The sequence below is a fragment of the Amblyraja radiata genome, chromosome 5, assembly GCF_010909765.2.
Source record: "Amblyraja radiata isolate CabotCenter1 chromosome 5, sAmbRad1.1.pri, whole genome shotgun sequence".
Classification (NCBI taxonomy): Eukaryota; Metazoa; Chordata; class Chondrichthyes; order Rajiformes; family Rajidae; genus Amblyraja; species Amblyraja radiata.
In genome coordinates, this window is record NC_045960.1 from 50938883 (window position 1) to 50956523 (window position 17641).

Consider the following 17641-nt stretch of genomic DNA (forward strand, 5'->3'; position numbering starts at 1 on the left):
GGATGTGGATCATGTTCAGGCAGAAGGAATTAAATTAGTTTGGCATGTTTGGCACACACATAATCCAAAGGTCCTGTTTCCATGCATTATCAACAACAACAATCAACAATCAGTTTTATTCGTCACATTGCACATAAAGTGCAAGTGAAATGAATTTGTCCTATTGTTCTATGTAACCAACCTATTATGCACCAGTTTGCCTAATTAATGTATTTTCATGATTTTTCTTTTATAAACCAGAGTGACTGAGTACTTTAAATTGTGTAAAATGAAACAAGAATAGTTTTCCAAATATTTACGGCTGATAAAATGTGAAACTTTTTGAAAGGATGAGGGGATGCCAATCAATTAGAATTTGCTTGCACGGTGGAAGAGAAAGAGGCAAAATCTCTGATTATCAAACATAACGGGTTGTGGAGGCTTCAATTAATCACATTACTTATCTCATAACTGATGCTCTCAGTACCAAATTTGCTGATAAAAGATGGACATTTTAAGTAAACAGACCCCTTTCACTTTTTTCACATTTTGTTATGTTACAGCCTTATTCTAAAATGGATTAAATTCTTTTTTTTAATATCATCAATCTACACACAATACCTCATAATAAAAAAGTGAAAACGGGTGTTTAGAAATTTTTGCAAAGTAATTAAAAGAAATAACTGAAATATGACATTTACATAAGTATTCAGACCCTTTACTCAGTACTTTGGTGAGACACCTTTGGCAGCATTTACAGCCTCGTTTTCTTGGGTATGACGCTACAAGCTTGGCATACCTGTATTTGGGTAATTTCTCCCATTCTTCCCTGCACATCCTCTCATGCTCTTATCAGGTTGGATGGGGAGCATCGATGCACAGCTATTTTCAGGTCCCTCCAGAGATGTTCGATCGGGTTCGTCAGGGCTCTGGCTGGGCCACACAAGGACCTTCACAAACTTGTCACAAAGCCACTCCTGCGTTGTCTTGGCTGTGTGCTTAGGGTCGTTGTCCTGTTGGAAGCTGAACCTCCGCCCCAGTCTGAGGTCCAGGACACTCTGGAGCAGGTTTTCATCAAGGATCTCTGTACTTTGCTCCGTTCATGTTTCCCTCGATCCTGACTAGACTCCCAGTTCCTGCCGCCGCAAAACATCCCCACAGCATGATGGTGCCACCACCATGCTTCACCGTATGTATGGTATTGGCCAGGTGATGAGCAGTGCTTGGTTTCCTCCAGATGTCTCCATGGCTTGGCATTCAGGCCAAACAGTTCAATCTTGGTTTCATCAGACGAATCTTGTTTCTCATGGTCTGAGTGCCTTTCGGTGCCTTTTGGCAAACTCCAAACGAGCTGTCATGTGCCTTTTATTGAGGAGTGGCTTCCGTCTGGCCGCTCTACAAAGGCCTGATTGGTGGAGTGCTGCAGATATAGTTGTCCTTCTGGAAGGTTCTCCCATCTCCACAGAGGAACTCTGGAGCTCTGTTAGAGTGACCTCCCTGACCAAGGCCCTTCTCCCTCGATTGCTCAGTTTGGCCGGGCGGCCAGCTCTATGAAGAATCCTGGTGGTTCCAAAGTTCTTCCATTTAAGAATGATGGAGGCCACTGTGCTCTTCGGGACCTGCAATGCTGCAGAAATTGTTTTATATACATCCCCATGATCTGTGTCTCGACACAATCCTGTCTCGGAGGTCTACAGACAATTCCTTCATCTTCATGGCTTGGTTTTTGCTCTGACATGCACTGTCAACTGTGGGGCCTTATATAGGCAGGTGTCCGCCTTTCCAAATCATGTCCAATCAATTTAATTTACCACTGGTGGACTCCAATCAAGTTGTATAAACATCTCAGGGATAATCAATGGAAACAGGATGAACCTAAGCTCAATTTTGAGTGTCATAACAAAGGGTCTGAATACTTATGTAAATGTGATATTTCAGTTATTTATTTTTAATTACTTTGCAAAAATTTCTAAACACCTGTTTTCGCTTCTTTATTCTGGGGTATTGTGTGTAGATTGATGATTAAAAAAAAAGAATTTAATCCATTTTAAAATGGCTGTAACAAAATATGGAAAAAGTGAAGGGGTCTGAAGACTTTATAGGACAGGTTTGGAGAGATATGGACCAAGCGCAGGCAAGTGGGACCAAAGATACTATAGAGTGGGACTAGTGTAGCTAGGACATTGTTAGCCGGTGTGGGCAAGTTGGGCTGAAGGGCCTGTTTCCACACTGTATCACTCTATGACTAATGTACTTGTAAGTGATGAAAGTCTCAGTGAAGGTCCAAAGGGATTTAAGGGTTCATGAAATGAATCCAAGGCCAATAGAATAGTCTCATTTAATAGATAATTTCTATAACTGTACAGCAGTCCTTTAGTCTAGTTGTTTTAGCACTTTAGAATGAGGCTCACAACCATGCATTGTGAGAGTGCTACCATTCAGACCAAGGATGCTGAATGGATTTGCCAGAAAGATGCCTGAATTTCCAAGGATTAAATTGCAAGATGAGATTGTATAACCTCCGTTGCGTTCCTGGAATTGAAGGATGTATTTGATAGAGTTTTCAAGGCATTAATGGACGTGAGTCACAGGGTCGGTAACAGTTGGTATTTAAGGCCGGGCAATGCCCGTGTCAGGTGAGGAGTAGGGAGCTGTATTACAGAAGAATAAAGCGTTATTTTATAAACGGCATAAATTATTTTCTCCAGTGGTTGAGGCTAGAACAAAGGGACATAAGTCCTGCTCTAATTTTTAGTCTTCATAGACATTGTACGTTTCAAAAGAAGGTAGGTATCAGGTGTTTTTTTCAGCTTGCAACTATTAATTTCCAAACTGGGATGAGGCTTTTTTTGTTCAGGGAAGTTGCTTAGGGTTATGGATCACATCATATAACAATGAGATTCATTGTTTGAGTAGTCTAGAGGGGCTACTCTTTAAATATTTTAGCCCTGTTCTGGTGTGAATTCAAAGCCCTATGTAAATGAACTGAAATCTATTGATCTTCTCCCTGTTCCAATCATAAATTGTAATGCATCAAGCTATTGTGATTCATAAACAGTTCATTATCTCCAGTTCAGTTTATGACATCATAAAATTGTTTTGCTGCATACTTTTATTTTTATTTGTTTATTGACAGGGAGAATGAAACACTATGGAGAGAGATTGTGGACCTTAGACAGAAACACGCACAGCAACAGCAAGTAATCAGACAGGTAATATGTTTCTCCTTTGACTCAGAATCAACATAAAATGTCATTGTCTAACAAAAAAAGTCCTTTAAAACATTTATCCTGTGTAATTAGGTTATCTCACCTTCGTATAACTTTTTACTTGTTGATTGCAATCGGGTTTTCAAATTTACGTAGTGTGGCGGCACTTGATAGCAACCCAAGGTCACGGCAAACCATCGGCTCTAGAGGGCAGCGCCTTGGTGGGGGAGGCGTGAGTCACGGGGTCGGTAACTGAGTTGGTATTTAAGGCCGGGCAACGCCTGTGTCAGGTGAGGAGTAGGGAGCTGCATTACAGGGGAATTAACACGTCTAGTGCGCACAACTTGTGTCTGACTAGTTTTTGGCTGGACTCCTGCGAGTCCCCGGCACAGCAGCATCAAGTCAAAATTTGCATTAAATGATTCAGAATTCACTTCTGTCGTAGATGTTGACTTAAACTTTCCTGTTTTTTGTTGTATGACTTCCTGAATTCAATGTTTAAGAAAGAACTGCTGATGCTGGAAAAATCGAAGGTAGACAAAAATGCTGGAGAAACTCAGCGGGTGAGGCAGCATCTATGGAGCGAAGGAATAAGTGACGTTTCGGTCGAGACCTTTCTTCAGACTCAAGGGAAACGTCACCTATTCCTTCGCACCATAGATGCTGCCTCACTCGCTGAGTTTCTCCAGCATTTTTGTCTACCTGAATTCAATGCATTCTTCAAATTTGGCTTAGAAGAGAACACTAATTATATTGAATGGGAAAGCGGTGTCCCCGACTCTACTCATCCATATCATTCATAGCATTTAGCTGGAGAATCTTCAGGATTTTGGCTCATTTTCCTGCTCTTTCTGCATCCTACCCCTCCCCTACCGCGTCATCTCAACTTTGGCACTCTTGCCTTCATATCTGGAACTCTTCATATTTAATATTTACATATTAATTGGTGGTGCCAAGATTTCTTTGGAACAACCATTCTTGATTTATCTGCAGCCAGAATATGCTGTATGTTATGACTCAATTGGGAAGATTTGAAGCCATTGGCTCCTGCACTAATCATTATTACACAGCATTGATGTACAAAGGTATCTTGGGGTCCAAGTTCATAACTCCCTAAAAGTGACAACAAAAGTGGCAACAAATAGAGTGTGTAGTAAAGAAGGTAGCTGGTGTGCTTGCTTTCATAGATTTGGGTATTGAGTATAAGAGTCAGGAAGGTTATAGGACTTATAGGCTGCATTTGGAGTATTGCCTGCAGTTCTGGTAGCCCCACTCAGAAAGGATGTGGAGACTTTGGAAAGGGTTTAGAGGAGGTTTACCAAAATGATTAGGGAGTATTAGCTACAGGAAGAGGTTGGACAGATGGATTGTTTTCTCCAGAGTGCCGGAGGTTGTGAGGAGATCTGATAGAAGAATATAAAATTATGAGGGGCATAAATAACAGACAGTCAGAACCTTTTTCCCAGAATAGAAAAATCAAATAATAGAGGGCATAGCTTTAAGTAGATGTGTGGGATTTTTACATAAGGTGGTGAGTGCCTGGGTGGTGGTTGAAGCCAGATATGATAGTGGCATTTAAGAGACTTTTGAATAGGCATATGGATATGCAGGGCATGGAGGGATATGGATTTTGTGCAGGCAGATAAGAGTTGGTCTTGGCATCATATTCAACACAGGCATTGTGGGCTGAAGGGTCTGTTATTGTGCTGTACTTTTCTATGTTGTTCTATCTGTTCCCTAACCAATTGTTAAATTCTCATTGGCTGCTTTCTCAGTCTGAACCACATTACATTTTACAAACTCAAAAACCAGAATTAAATATTCTGCCTCAATTGACCAATTCCAATTCATATCTCAATGTATCTGCCCTTCCAATCCCAATGGTCTCATTCTGTATCCCCTACTCCTTCTGCATCACAATTGCAGCTTAGTTTGCAAAAAGAAAGCAAAGCATTCCCTAATCCTCTTTTCTGAGTGATCCTTTATCATCTGCATTACCCTTTTTCTTTTCTGATGAATCTCTGTAAAGCAACTTGGGATATTTACCTTAAAGATGATCTGTAAACCTGTAGGTTTTTTGCGCAATTTGAGATTTTTTAACAGTTCTTTGCTTCGTGTTTATTATTTAGATCTGCTAAATCCTAAAACCAGTAAAAAATAAATAAACACTTTTACTTATTACAGTGGTTCTGGTTGTATTCACATTTGTCCTTAACGTTCTGTAGGGATAAGATGTTGATTTTATGTTCAAACTTTATTTTTAATTTTCAACTATGATTATTTATATTCTCTGTTTTTTCAGATTATTAAATTTATCGTTAGTTTGGTGCAGAATAACCAAATTGTTACTTTGAAGCGGAAAAGGTATGTCTTGTCTATTTTGCAATTTTTTTTTAACATTAAGGTCTAATTTACATTTCTATCATGTCCCAGAAGTTTGGAAGCATTCAATTTTCCACATAATTGTATGTAGTTTGTAAATATTTTTATACAATACACCGTTTGGAAGATTTATTTTTACATTGTAAACAATAGTTGGTGGAATGGTAGCGTTAATTTTTCCCCAGGCTATAAATTATGTTTCTGAGCATTTAAATGGATGAGATTAATAATGTTCATGAATTTATTTCCCTCAATAAATTACAGAAGTATTTTTACATCACACACTCTGCATTATTTTGTACATTGTGCAATGTTAATTCCTTTAAAGTGTCAATATGTATGAAAATGTTATATTTAACCTGCTTTGAAATGTCTAAGTTGAACTTCTTCAAATCAATTCTCAAAATAATACACTAAGAAATCTTTTATTTCTGGTTTTTAATTTGCCAATTGTTGGATTGTGTTCTGCCTTCTGTCACTGAGGTTATTTACTTGTACAGCTTGCTAATTACCAGTAACAATAAGTTTGTGATTGACAAAAATATAAGTTTTAGTATGTGTAAGAAGGAACTGCAGATACTGGTTTAAACCGAAGATAGACACAAAAAGCTGGAGTAACTGGCAGCATGTCTGGAGAGAAGGAATAGGTGACGTTTTGCATCTAGGCCCTTCTTCAGACTTTCTTCAGACGTCACCCATTCCTTCTCTCCAGAGATGCTGCCCGATAAGTTTTAGTATGTTTAGTAACAATTGCATAACTTTGCTTGTTTTTAAACTCTAGGCCAATAATGATTAATACCTCGGGACCTTCTAAGCCAAAATATTTTCACCATATAAAAGAACCGGATGATACAACTCATGTAAGTATGCATCTTTCTTAATTTGTTTTTCACTTTTTCAGATGTGAGGTTGTAACTAATTTTTTTAAATGTATCTTTCTTGGTAGGTACCTGTGCATGGACCAAATGGTGTCAAACAATGTGTTAGAACCTTAGATGATATCGTAATTTGTGACATCACAGACAAGCCAACAGAAAAAGCTGAAGAAGATGAAGCAACTGTATTTGCTACTAACGAGTATGATTAATTTCTGATTGATTTATATTTTTCTAAGTGTGGAATTTAGTCATAGATTGATAGTGTGGAAACTGGCCAAAATGTCCCAGCTCCACTCGCCCCACCTGCCTGTGTTTGGTCCATATCCTCCCAAACCTGTCCTATCCATGTACTTATCTAACTGTTTCTTAAACATTGGGATAGCCCCAGTCTCAACTACCTCCTCTGGTAGCTTGTTTCATACATCCACCACCCATTGTGTGCAAAAGTTACCCCTCAGATTCCTATTAAATCTTTTCCCCTTCACCTTTAACTATGTCATATGGTCCTCGATTCAACTACTCTGGGCAAGGGACTTTGTGTATGTAGCCAATCTATTTCATGATTTTATACACCTCAATCACTCCTCATCCTCCTGCGCTCCAAGGAATTGAGTCCAAGCCTACTCAGACTCTCACTATAGCTCAGACCCTCTAGCCCAGGCAACATCCTTGTAAATCTTCTCTGTACCCTTTCCAGCTTGACAACATCTTTCCTATAACATGGTGCCCTGAATTGCACACAATACTCGAAATGAGGCCTCACAAACGTCTTATACAACTGCAACATGACCTCCCAACTTCTATACTCAATACTTTGACTGATGACGGCCAATGTGCCAAAAGCCTTTTTGACCACCCTATCTTCCTACAACTCGACCTTCTAGGAACCATGCACCTGCACTCCTAGATCCCCCTGCTCTCCAACACTCCCCAGAGCCCTACCATTCATTGTGTAGGTCCTGCCCATGTCTCCCAAAATGCATCACCTCCCATTTTTTTGCATTAAATTCCATCAACCATTCCTCAGCCCACCTGACCAATCAATCAAGATCCTGCTGCAATTTTTCACAACCATCTTCACTATCTGTAAACTTGCTAATCTTGCAATGTATGTTCTCATCCAAAACAGTGACGAGCCCTGCACCAAACCCTGAGGCACACCACTAGTCACAGGCTTCCAGTCCGAGAAGCGACCTTCTAATACCACATTCAGCTACCTCTCACTGGATCCCATGCTATCTAACCTTCCACAGCAGCCTACCATGCGGAACCTTGTTGAATGCCTTACTGAAATCCATGTATACAACATCTCCAGCCCTGTCCTCGTCGCCCTTTTTTAGTCACATCTTTGTGAAACACGACCTCCCACATACAAAACCATGCTGACTATCCCTAATCAGCCCATGTCTATCCAAATGCCTGTATATCCTATTCCTCAGAATATTCTCTAGTAACGTTCCAACAACAGATGTTAAGCTCATTGATCTATAGTTCTCAGCATTTTCCCTGCAGCCCATCTTGAATAAAGGCCCAACATTTGCCACCTCCAGTCTTCCAGCACCTCTCCTGTATTTAAAGATGACACGTAAATTTCACCGTCACAAGTTCTAGGAGTAGAATTAGGCCATTCAGCCTATCGAATCTACCCCACCATTCAATCATGCCTGATCTCTGCCTCCTAATACCATTTTCCTGCTTTGTCCCCATAACCCTTGACAGAGTTTGGTTATCTCTGGCTTAAAAATATCCACTGACTTGGCCTCCCTCAGTGGCAATGAGTTCCACAGATTATCTACCCTCTGACTAAAGAAGCTCCTCCTCACCTCCTTTCTGTAAGAGCATCCTTTAAATTCTGAGGCTATGACCTCTGGTCCTAGACTCGTAAATTTCAACCAATGCTCCTGCAATTTCCTCTCTAGTGTCTCACAATGTCCTCAGATATTTACGTAGTGTGGCGGCACTTGATAGCAACCCAAGGTCACGGCGAACCATCGGCTCTAGAGGGCAGCGCCTTGGTGGGGGAGGCGTGAGTCTCTTGTTTTTGTATGTTTTTGCAACATACGAGGAATTTGATTTGCAATACAGCCATACCAGTAAATAGCACCAAAACAGACAAAATACATTTGAACATAAACATCCACCACAGTGACTCCTCCACATTCCTCACTGCGATGGAAGGCGAAAAAAAAGTTCAATCTCTTTCCTTCTATGTCCTTGGGGGCCTCGAGCCTTCTGTTGACGGGATGATCTTGGCTCCTGTAGCCGACGATCAAGCCCTCCGCTTCGCGGCGATCAAGCTCCCACATTGGGGGGGGATGGTCGACGCCGGGCGCCGGGCGATCGGACCTCGGGACGGGGATGGTCGAACCTCCTGCAACTTTGGAGATTCCCGACATCGGTCTACCCGAGCCTGCGAGCTCCTCGATGTTGAAATTCGCAGGCCGCGGTTGGAGCGTCGATCCCAGGCAAGGGATCCACGGCCTCGCAGTGGGGCTCAAAGTCAGTCTCGAGCAAGGCCACCAGCTCCATGATGTTAGGCCACAGAGTGAAAGGAGATACGATCTGAAAAACAATCGCATCTCCGGCAAGGTAAGTATCTGATGAGGCCCTGGAGATTTGTCTACCTTCATACACAATAGTACCTTCAGCATCTCCTCGACCATACCTTTGACTGCTCTCACGACACTTCCATTGACTGCCCAAGTTCCTCTGTTCTCCTGTCGTTCTCCTCAGTAAATACAGAGGAGAAATATTCTTTGAAGACCTTGCCTGTCTCCAGTGGCTCCACACTGAGTTGACAGCTTTGATTTCTGATTTTGAATTAGAAAAAAAAACAGACTGTTGCTGGCTGGTTCTACAGGCCCCACATATTACATAAATAGTCATACTGGAAAAGGGACTGCTTGATTTAATCAGAAAATTAACCTGGGCAAGAGGTGGAAATGTCAGTGGAAGAGAGAGATAAGGATGTTATGTAAGTTAGAATCCTAAATTGTGGGACGCTGATTTCAATAAAATAAGACAGGACTTTTTGAAAGTAGATTGCGAGCAGCTGTCAAACACCATCCATCAAGTGGGAGCCTTTTAAAAGGAGTACAGTGAGAGTTCAGGGCCAACATGCTCTTGTGAGGTAAAAAGTAAAGATTGCAAGAGTGACTTTACAATCCTTGTCTAAGTATTCCTGAATGCAGCAGCAGCACAGTTAAATAAGGTGGTTATGAAGGCATTGGGATACTTGCCCGCATCAATTAAGGGCATATAATAGAGCAGGGAGGTTATGGTACAGCTTTATTAAACACATGTTGGGCTACAGCCAGTGAGTTTTGTGTAGTTCTAGTTGCCACACTGAAGGAAGGATGCGATTTTACTGGATGGTGTTGTCAAGTCAAGTAGAGTTTATTGTCATTTGCACATACAAGTGCAGTGAGGTACAGGTACAATGAAAATCTTGCTTGCATCAGCATCAGAGACACGTTGACCCAGACTACACACAAAAACATCAATTATTCTTAAATTCTACATAAATTCCACAAGACAGTGAAAATAAAAAAAGATAGCAAAAGAATTGGGCATAAGTGTAAAAAATTAAATTGGAAAAAAAATTGTTGGTAGTGCAAAAGGTGGTCTGTGGTGTTCCTTTGTTAAGGTAGGATTTGTATTGTGCAGGCCAATTCAGTATTGGTAATCATGTCCATTCATATGCTGAGATGTCACTTTGTGTGTAGTACTTTGACTAAAGTACTTCTGAGAATCCTGCCATATGTTTGCACAATTTATTGATGCCATTGTATCTGGTCTAGATTTCTTTGTTACAAGGTATCTTACCCTGCAAAAATTATCTAGAAAAGTAAGGGAATTTGGTCTATCTGCAGCTACTGCTCTGTGATGTGCTGTTGTGTTTTTGACCATCCTGTAAGTGAAAAGAGCTTGGTAATGGCATACAGGGGAGAAAATGTCGTAGCAATGTGCGGATTGGCTCAACAAAGCCATACAATGAGGGGAATTGTTATGGAGATCCACTAACGAACTTTTTAATTGATTTAATTTAATTATAGAATTAGTTGCCCTTTTCTGGAAAATTTAGATTTTGAAATATTTTGGACACTGTCCTTTAATTTTATCGATGGAGTTTGTATTCTTAAAAAGTTCTATTCATGGATTTGAATTTCTTTTTGTGTATCTATATATGGATTAGAAATGATTTGAAAATTCCACGAATCATTTGATAAATTTGCATTTTGTTTACTTTTATTGATCTATCCAGAGTTGTAGAACAGGATAATTATTTTAATGAAGTGAATGCTAAAAATCACGATCCACTTCCATCTTCTGAGATAATGGATGTATGCAGTACTGACCATGTTGTGAACACTATGATACATGACAATGAACTAACAAATACTGAATCATCCATAAGTTCTGAAGATCCTATATCCATGATGGACTCCATTTTGAAAGAGAGTGCAGTTATATCACAGAACATAAATCTTCTTGGCAAGTGAGTGTTATGCATGAATTTTTATATCATACTAGTTTTTGTAGTGTCTTAGCAATATTAAAAAAAATACCTTCTGGGTGTTCACTGTATGTTAACATCTTGCTTGTGGTTACTGGTTGCTGTATTTGCTTAAATATTTGCACAAATTTGTGGATTGTAAAGTGTTTTTGATATACTCTTGGAAATTATACATTAGTCTTTATGTATTCTAATAGCGACCTACACCAATAGCGGAATAGCACGCAACTAACTTTAAATTGTTTCATGAGTACACTTTCCAAGAAATAATGCATGCATGTTTGAATCCATGTTTTTTTTGTTGTGTTTTTTGATTAAGTCGTGAGATTCACTGATTCTGCCATGGGTAACATCATAGACATGGTCCTTGTTAGAAAACTTCCATGAACTTGAATATTAACTTTAATGAGTATTAAATAATCACTTGCTTTGCAGGGTAGAACTTATGGATTATTTGGACAGTATTGACTGTAGTTTAGAAGATTTTCAGGCCACGTTATCAGGAAAACAGTTCAACGTGGATCCAGATATTTTATCAGCTGTAAGTACCCATCTTGTAATTTGGTTTTTGAATTTGAATCCAACGTAAACTGAAATTTTCACTTGTGCCAGACGGTAATTGACTACATGAGATAAAACTATGATGTGGCGGCGCCTAACGGCAGCGGCTCCACTGCAGTCCGTCTGGCTTTAAAACATTTTTTTGTCTCGTTAAATGTATGTGTGGATTCTAGTTTTTATTATTTTTTAGCTGTGTATATGTGGGGGTGGGGGAAACCGTTTAATCTCTTCCCTGTACGGGGACCCGACTTTTTCCGTCGGGTCTCCGATGTCGTTGGGCCTAACATCGTGGAGTCGGCGGCGGCCTCCGTCCGGAACTAACCTGAGGGCTCCAGTCGCGGAGTCTGCAGACTCGCCATCACGGAGCTGGCCGACTTCAGAGCAGGGAGAGCTGTGCTGGCGCGCGGCTGCAACCCGACTTTGGAGCTTCTGAGGCGCAGGCCCGGTGGATAGGAACATTGGGAGCTCGCAGGTCCCAAGTGGGATGCCGCTCTTCGGACTTACCATCGCCCGCCGGGGGCTTTAACATCGGGAGCCCCAGCCTCGACGTTGCAGTTGGACTGCGGGAGAAGAACAAAGGGAAGAGATTAAACTTTTGCCTTCCTTCACAGTGAGGAGGTGTTGGAGATTCACTGTGATGTATGTTTGTGTAAATTGTGTTAAGTGTGGGTCTTGTTTTTTTTTTGTAATGTTAAGACTAGAAATCCAATTTCATTCAAACCAAGCTGTTTGAATGACAATAAAAGGCATTCTATTCTACTAGACCTTAGTTTTTAATTTTATGTGTTTTTAATGTTTAAGGCATGTAATTTGTTTAGCTGGTATTCACTTTGTCTGGTAGTATGTTTGCAGGAGCTGTTATGAATTAGTAACATTCCATAAATGTGCCAATGGATGGAGATGAGGGAGGCCTTATAGGGACAGGTGTTACTTCTCCTGCAGGGGAAGGCACCTGGGGAAAGGGAGGGGGCGGGTTAGTGGGAGGATTTAGGTTGAAGGGATGAGTGAATGAAGGAGCAGTCTCTGCGGAAGGCGAAAAGGGGCGGGAGGATGCAAAAATGCGACTGATGGTAGGATCACATTGGAAGTGACAGCAGGTCGGGGGTTGGTGTGTTAAATGCGGAGACTGGTGAGGTGAAAGGTGAGGACTTGGGGAACTACTCAAGACCAAGCGGTGACTGTTTTGTCACACTCTTGGGATTAGTCCACCTAGACCTGCTGGATCTCCGAGTTGTAGACCATTTTAACTCCTCATCCCATTCTCATACTGATCTTGCTGTCTTGACTGCCTCCATTGCCAGAGCGAGGCCACATGCAAACTGGAGGAACCATTCCTCGTATTCCACCTAGGTCACTTTCAACCCAACAGTATGAACATTGAATTCCCCAATTTTAGATAAAAATCAATCCTCCCCCTTCTTTCCCCACCCCTCTCTTTCTTTCTCTCCCCCCCCCCCACCCTGCCATTCCTCTCCACCCCACCACATCTAATCCCATGGCACAAATGCAGTCCCAGCCTACATTGGGAAAGTTATCCTATCATGACACGATTAGTCTTGCAGCAGCCTGCAATCTTCCGGCATATTTGCTCGTCTAATTCCAGTCATCTTTTTATTTCTCAACTCATCACCTGCCCTTCCAAGAAAAACATATTTTATAAGTTGCATACCATGACCAGAATTTCTTTGGATGTAATACTACAAGAACACAAGTAAAGAGAAGGATAGACACAAAGTAAAGTAACTCATAGGGTCATGCAGCATCTCTGGAGAAAAAGGATGGGTGACGTTTCGAGTTGGGACATTTCTTCAAAATAGCAGGAACAGGCCGACACCCTTCAAACCTGCCACACCATTTAATATGATCATGGCTGATCTGTGCTGGCTTCAACTCCTATGATGCCATTTCTTCATATCCTCTTATTCCTTGATGTATCAAATGGTAATCCCACTTTAAATACTTCTCATGATCCAGCTTCCATTACCTGCTAGGGCAGAGAATTCCAGAGATTCACAATCCTCTGAGAATACATTTCTACATGCCTTGGTGCTATATGAATGGCCCTTTGTAATTATTTCCACATTAAGACTCTTCCATGAGTGAAAATATCTCAACTTCTAACCATCAATTCCCCTTAGGATTTTATGTATTTGAATAGTCATCCCTCATTTTTCTAGACTCCAGAAAATGAGTGTTTACTGATTTGGAAATTTCCACACTGAGCTCAGTAATTTAATTCTAATTTGTTATCTGTGGTTGCAAATCCTTGATGTTGAGCAAAGTATGTGAAATATTTTGTTTAATTTCTCTTCTTAGCCATAATGTTTACAAAGGAAAATTATTCAGTATTGGGGTTTTACTTGCCTTTATTATTGCCTACGGGAGGTTTTTAAGTTGGTGCATAATTGTTCATTTGCCTCTTCTGATTTTTTTCATACTCGCTCTGGTTGAATTTCTGATCTCTTGCATCAGATTTCCTCTTGATAAGAAATATGACAAGAGATATAGCACATACAAAATACTACTTGTTTAATCTGAATGTAGTAGAGCAGGAGCTTAATTTTTATGTTTGGCATGTATCAGAAGGAGGAATAGCTGTGGCCTGGAATATTTTTGTTGAAAAACACTGATGGTTATAAATGTATGATCAAGGTGAGTGCATTCTTCCTGACAAATTGTACTTTTGTGCATCTGAAGAATAATTTAGTCAATTTAATCATATAAGAGTTTCTTTGGGAACGAGGAAATAAATTATTAATATATCACACTGTTTAAAAAAATAACATTATTCAGGAAATTTTGGAAACAAGGAAACACCAGCTGCTTGTATAGAGAAACAATATAGCCACCAATTTATCATTGCATAGGAGCAATTTTTAGCTGTATGTGAAATTTTTAGAATAGGAATCCAAAGGGAAGTAGCTGAAATATGACATTCATCCTCAAATCTTCGTGTCAGCCTTTGAATATGATGTCTGTTAACTTTGGAAACAATTATTTTCTGTTTTGCCTGGAAGCATCTATTGCTGTTATTTACCATTTGTCATCCTCTTTCCTTGATAGACAATGTATCTGATATTCTTGCACACATTGGATTTCCATGGTACCAGACTTGCAGATTTTCGAGACTATTAGATATTACTTATTATCTCATCATAATTCTCATTTGCTTTTTAATATGGTATTTTAATTTGCTTTTCCCACTGAGTGTAGGGAAGATTCAAACAAGGGGACATGACTTGAGAATTAAGGGACAGAAGTTTAGGGGTAACATGAGGGGGAACTTCTTTACTCAGAGTGGTGGCTGTGTGGAATGAGCTTCCAGTGAAGGTGGTGGAGGCAGGTTCGTTTTTATCATTTAAAAATAAATTGGATAGTTATATGGACGGGAAAGGAATGGAGGGTTATGGTGTGAGCGCAGGTATATGGGACTATGGGAGAATACGTGTTCGGCACAGACTAGAAGGGTCGAGATGGCCTGTTTCCGTGCTGTAATTGTTATATGGTTATATGGTATGCAATAGTGTAATTAATATCCCAATAGTACAGATGTTTAAAGGGAGTGTGGAAAACAGGACCTCCAGTGAGTTTAAAGGGGACCATCGTGAATTTTGAGAATTTGGGGAAATGGGACAATTTAAAAGTAGAGCCATGTCAAATTTTGCTGTGATGTGCATGTATAAATGTCTGGATTGATTTTCAGTCAAGAAAGTGTGTTGTGTAAGAACGTAGTGGCTATTATTCTAGTACCGTGATTATTTTATAAACTTTATATCCAAACTACTCTCTCTGGGTATAATTTGAAAGATTGCTGATTATGGGGTGTTGGAACTAAGTGTTCATGTATCATGATTCCATTATTTAAATGTAATATATTTTAATAATTTATTTTAGGTATCAGAAACTAAAGACAACCTTCATGGAACAGAATCCAAAGTGGATGAAAGTAATTCTTCTAATACTGGTTAGTAGTTGTAGAATTTTCATTTGCCAAAAGCAGTTATAATTAAATGTGGATTTTCTGTTTTTTGTAATCTCCTTTAATCTGGGCATTGGAACAGCATAGAATGCCTTAACTACATCATGCTTAACCTTTATCAATCAGGTTAACTTGATGTGTCTGGTCATTTGAGAAGCTTAGTTGCTGTCTGACCAGCTTTGCCTTGGTGGGACATTCAGCTGTGAAACTGGCTGGTACTTAGGCACAGCTGCCAGTGGCAAGCAGTCAGATCCCCTATGAAACAATTGGCCTAAAAGTGGTTTTTGGCTGGTTGGATTCTTGATGAAGTCCAGATAGTATGGTTAACCTGCTCCTCTCTGAAGATCTTTGTGGTTGAGAACGTTGTAGCGTTAGCTAGCATATATGGAAATTCTTCCGTTTCTCAACTGATGCCCTCAGATGGAGCCAATTATTCTAACTCTCATAGCAGCACTGTGCCTCCCTTTGTAGCCTGGAAAGTATTCTGAACAGAATTATACTATACTAGACCAAGTGCAGACCCGTTGGGTCTGTTCCCCCAATGTGCGGTTGGGGGGGGGGGGGGGGGGGGGGATCCTCTGTTGCTTAGTATCATCTTGAGCAAGTCTTGAAGAGTTCCAATTATTGGTAACAATTGCACACGTTTAGAAAAATTTGTATGGTTTTTAGCTTATTGCCAACTTTCAAAGACTAATGATGAGTGTTTTATTTTTGAAAGGTTGAAAGACCATAAATTGTATTGTTTATTTTCAGGTAAGCAGTTGATGCAATATAATGTGTATCCTGTTCTGGCTTTTTTGGATGGAACTACCTCAGCTATATTGGAAAAGGAACACATTGCTCAAGGCCATAAATATACATTTGATGACAATCACCTGCAGAGAAATGAGCTAGTAGAAGGAGAAACGGAGAAAAAAAAGACAAGTCAACTTTTTAAATTAGAACCTCTCTCAGAAGAAGAAGCAACAGAGGAAACGTTGTTTTACTTGTGTGAACTGGCACCTTCAAGTACATTAGATGGTGAAAACTCTTTACTGGACAGTTAGCCAATAAGTTAGGGGTTTGTATTTGTACATCTAGCTAGAAAATAACTTAAAACATTTAATTTATATTGTAAGATTGGTTTGTGTAGTTCAGGTCCTATATTGTCATTCTTGTAAATATGTTGCACTCTTTTTTTGCTGATATGCAAAATACTTTGTCTCATGTATTCTTAATAACTCCCACCATCAGAAATGCAACTATATTTATGTTTGTGATTTTTTTTTTAGTGCTGTTGCTGTGTCATTATTGAGCATTGTTTTATTTTTGTTACATTTTTGTTACTGATAATATGAATTGGAAAATCAGTACTTGGAGCGTGTAAAATTTTCGCCTGAAACCAGCGGGATTATTAAAAGCACTACCCTACATTCCAAAGTTTAAAATGTACTGTATATTGGAACTGGATATACTGTTTAGCTCAGGTTTGGGCATTGTTCTTGAAGGTATATTACAGCTGCTGTAACCAGATTCCTGATTGCCTTAGCACCTTGAATAGAAATACTTACAACCACAAACTTGAGATTCCATACTGTTTTCCGCTTAATTTGGAGGGGTTGGGAAATCAGAATAGGAATTAATTGGTTAAATTACAAAGCATAACATTGTTTTAAAGTTGTCTCAATACCTTAGTGGTGATTATATTGTGTGCTGTTTATTGGACATAGAAAATATTTTAGGTTATATTTCTAGCTCTCAGGCCAGGTTAAACAGCTCTGTGCTATCAGCTAGGATTTAACATTTGGTTATTATTGGTTAAGTTTGAGAATATTTTTTCCAAAAGTGACACTTATGCATTTTCCGAGGTCAGTACCGGAACCCTTTCCTTATGTGACATGAACATAGGTTATTCAAATTAATTCAATGGAGTCATGTTAATATTAAGGTAACATACTCCACCTTTTGTACTATTTAACCTGATTTTACAGCAGGCATTGTAGTATTTGCCTCCCAGTGACAATGAATTTGGTTTCTGAGATGTACTGTAAATGCAGATTGACAGGTTTGGAGATCACAAAATACCAGAGACTGTTAACATTACATGAATGTTAAGCTAGTATGTGAAGATTTGGGTCAATATTGCAGCTTACTGGTC

The 17641-nt window shown here is 39.7% G+C and overlaps 1 protein-coding gene across 1 annotated transcript in view; it reads left to right on the forward strand.

Moving 5' to 3' along the window:
- Positions 1 to 17063, forward strand: part of hsf2 (heat shock transcription factor 2) — a 30470-nt gene extending 13407 nt beyond the window's left edge. Inside the window, exons 5-12 of the mRNA XM_033021193.1 lie at positions 3116 to 3191; positions 5491 to 5552; positions 6352 to 6430; positions 6517 to 6647; positions 10713 to 10946; positions 11400 to 11505; positions 15420 to 15489; positions 16258 to 17063. Of these exons, the coding sequence (XP_032877084.1) occupies positions 3116 to 3191; positions 5491 to 5552; positions 6352 to 6430; positions 6517 to 6647; positions 10713 to 10946; positions 11400 to 11505; positions 15420 to 15489; positions 16258 to 16550 (1051 nt within the window). The 3' untranslated portion in view covers positions 16551 to 17063. The remainder of the gene's footprint in view (positions 1 to 3115; positions 3192 to 5490; positions 5553 to 6351; positions 6431 to 6516; positions 6648 to 10712; positions 10947 to 11399; positions 11506 to 15419; positions 15490 to 16257) is intronic.
- Positions 17064 to 17641: the final 578 nt, after the last annotated feature.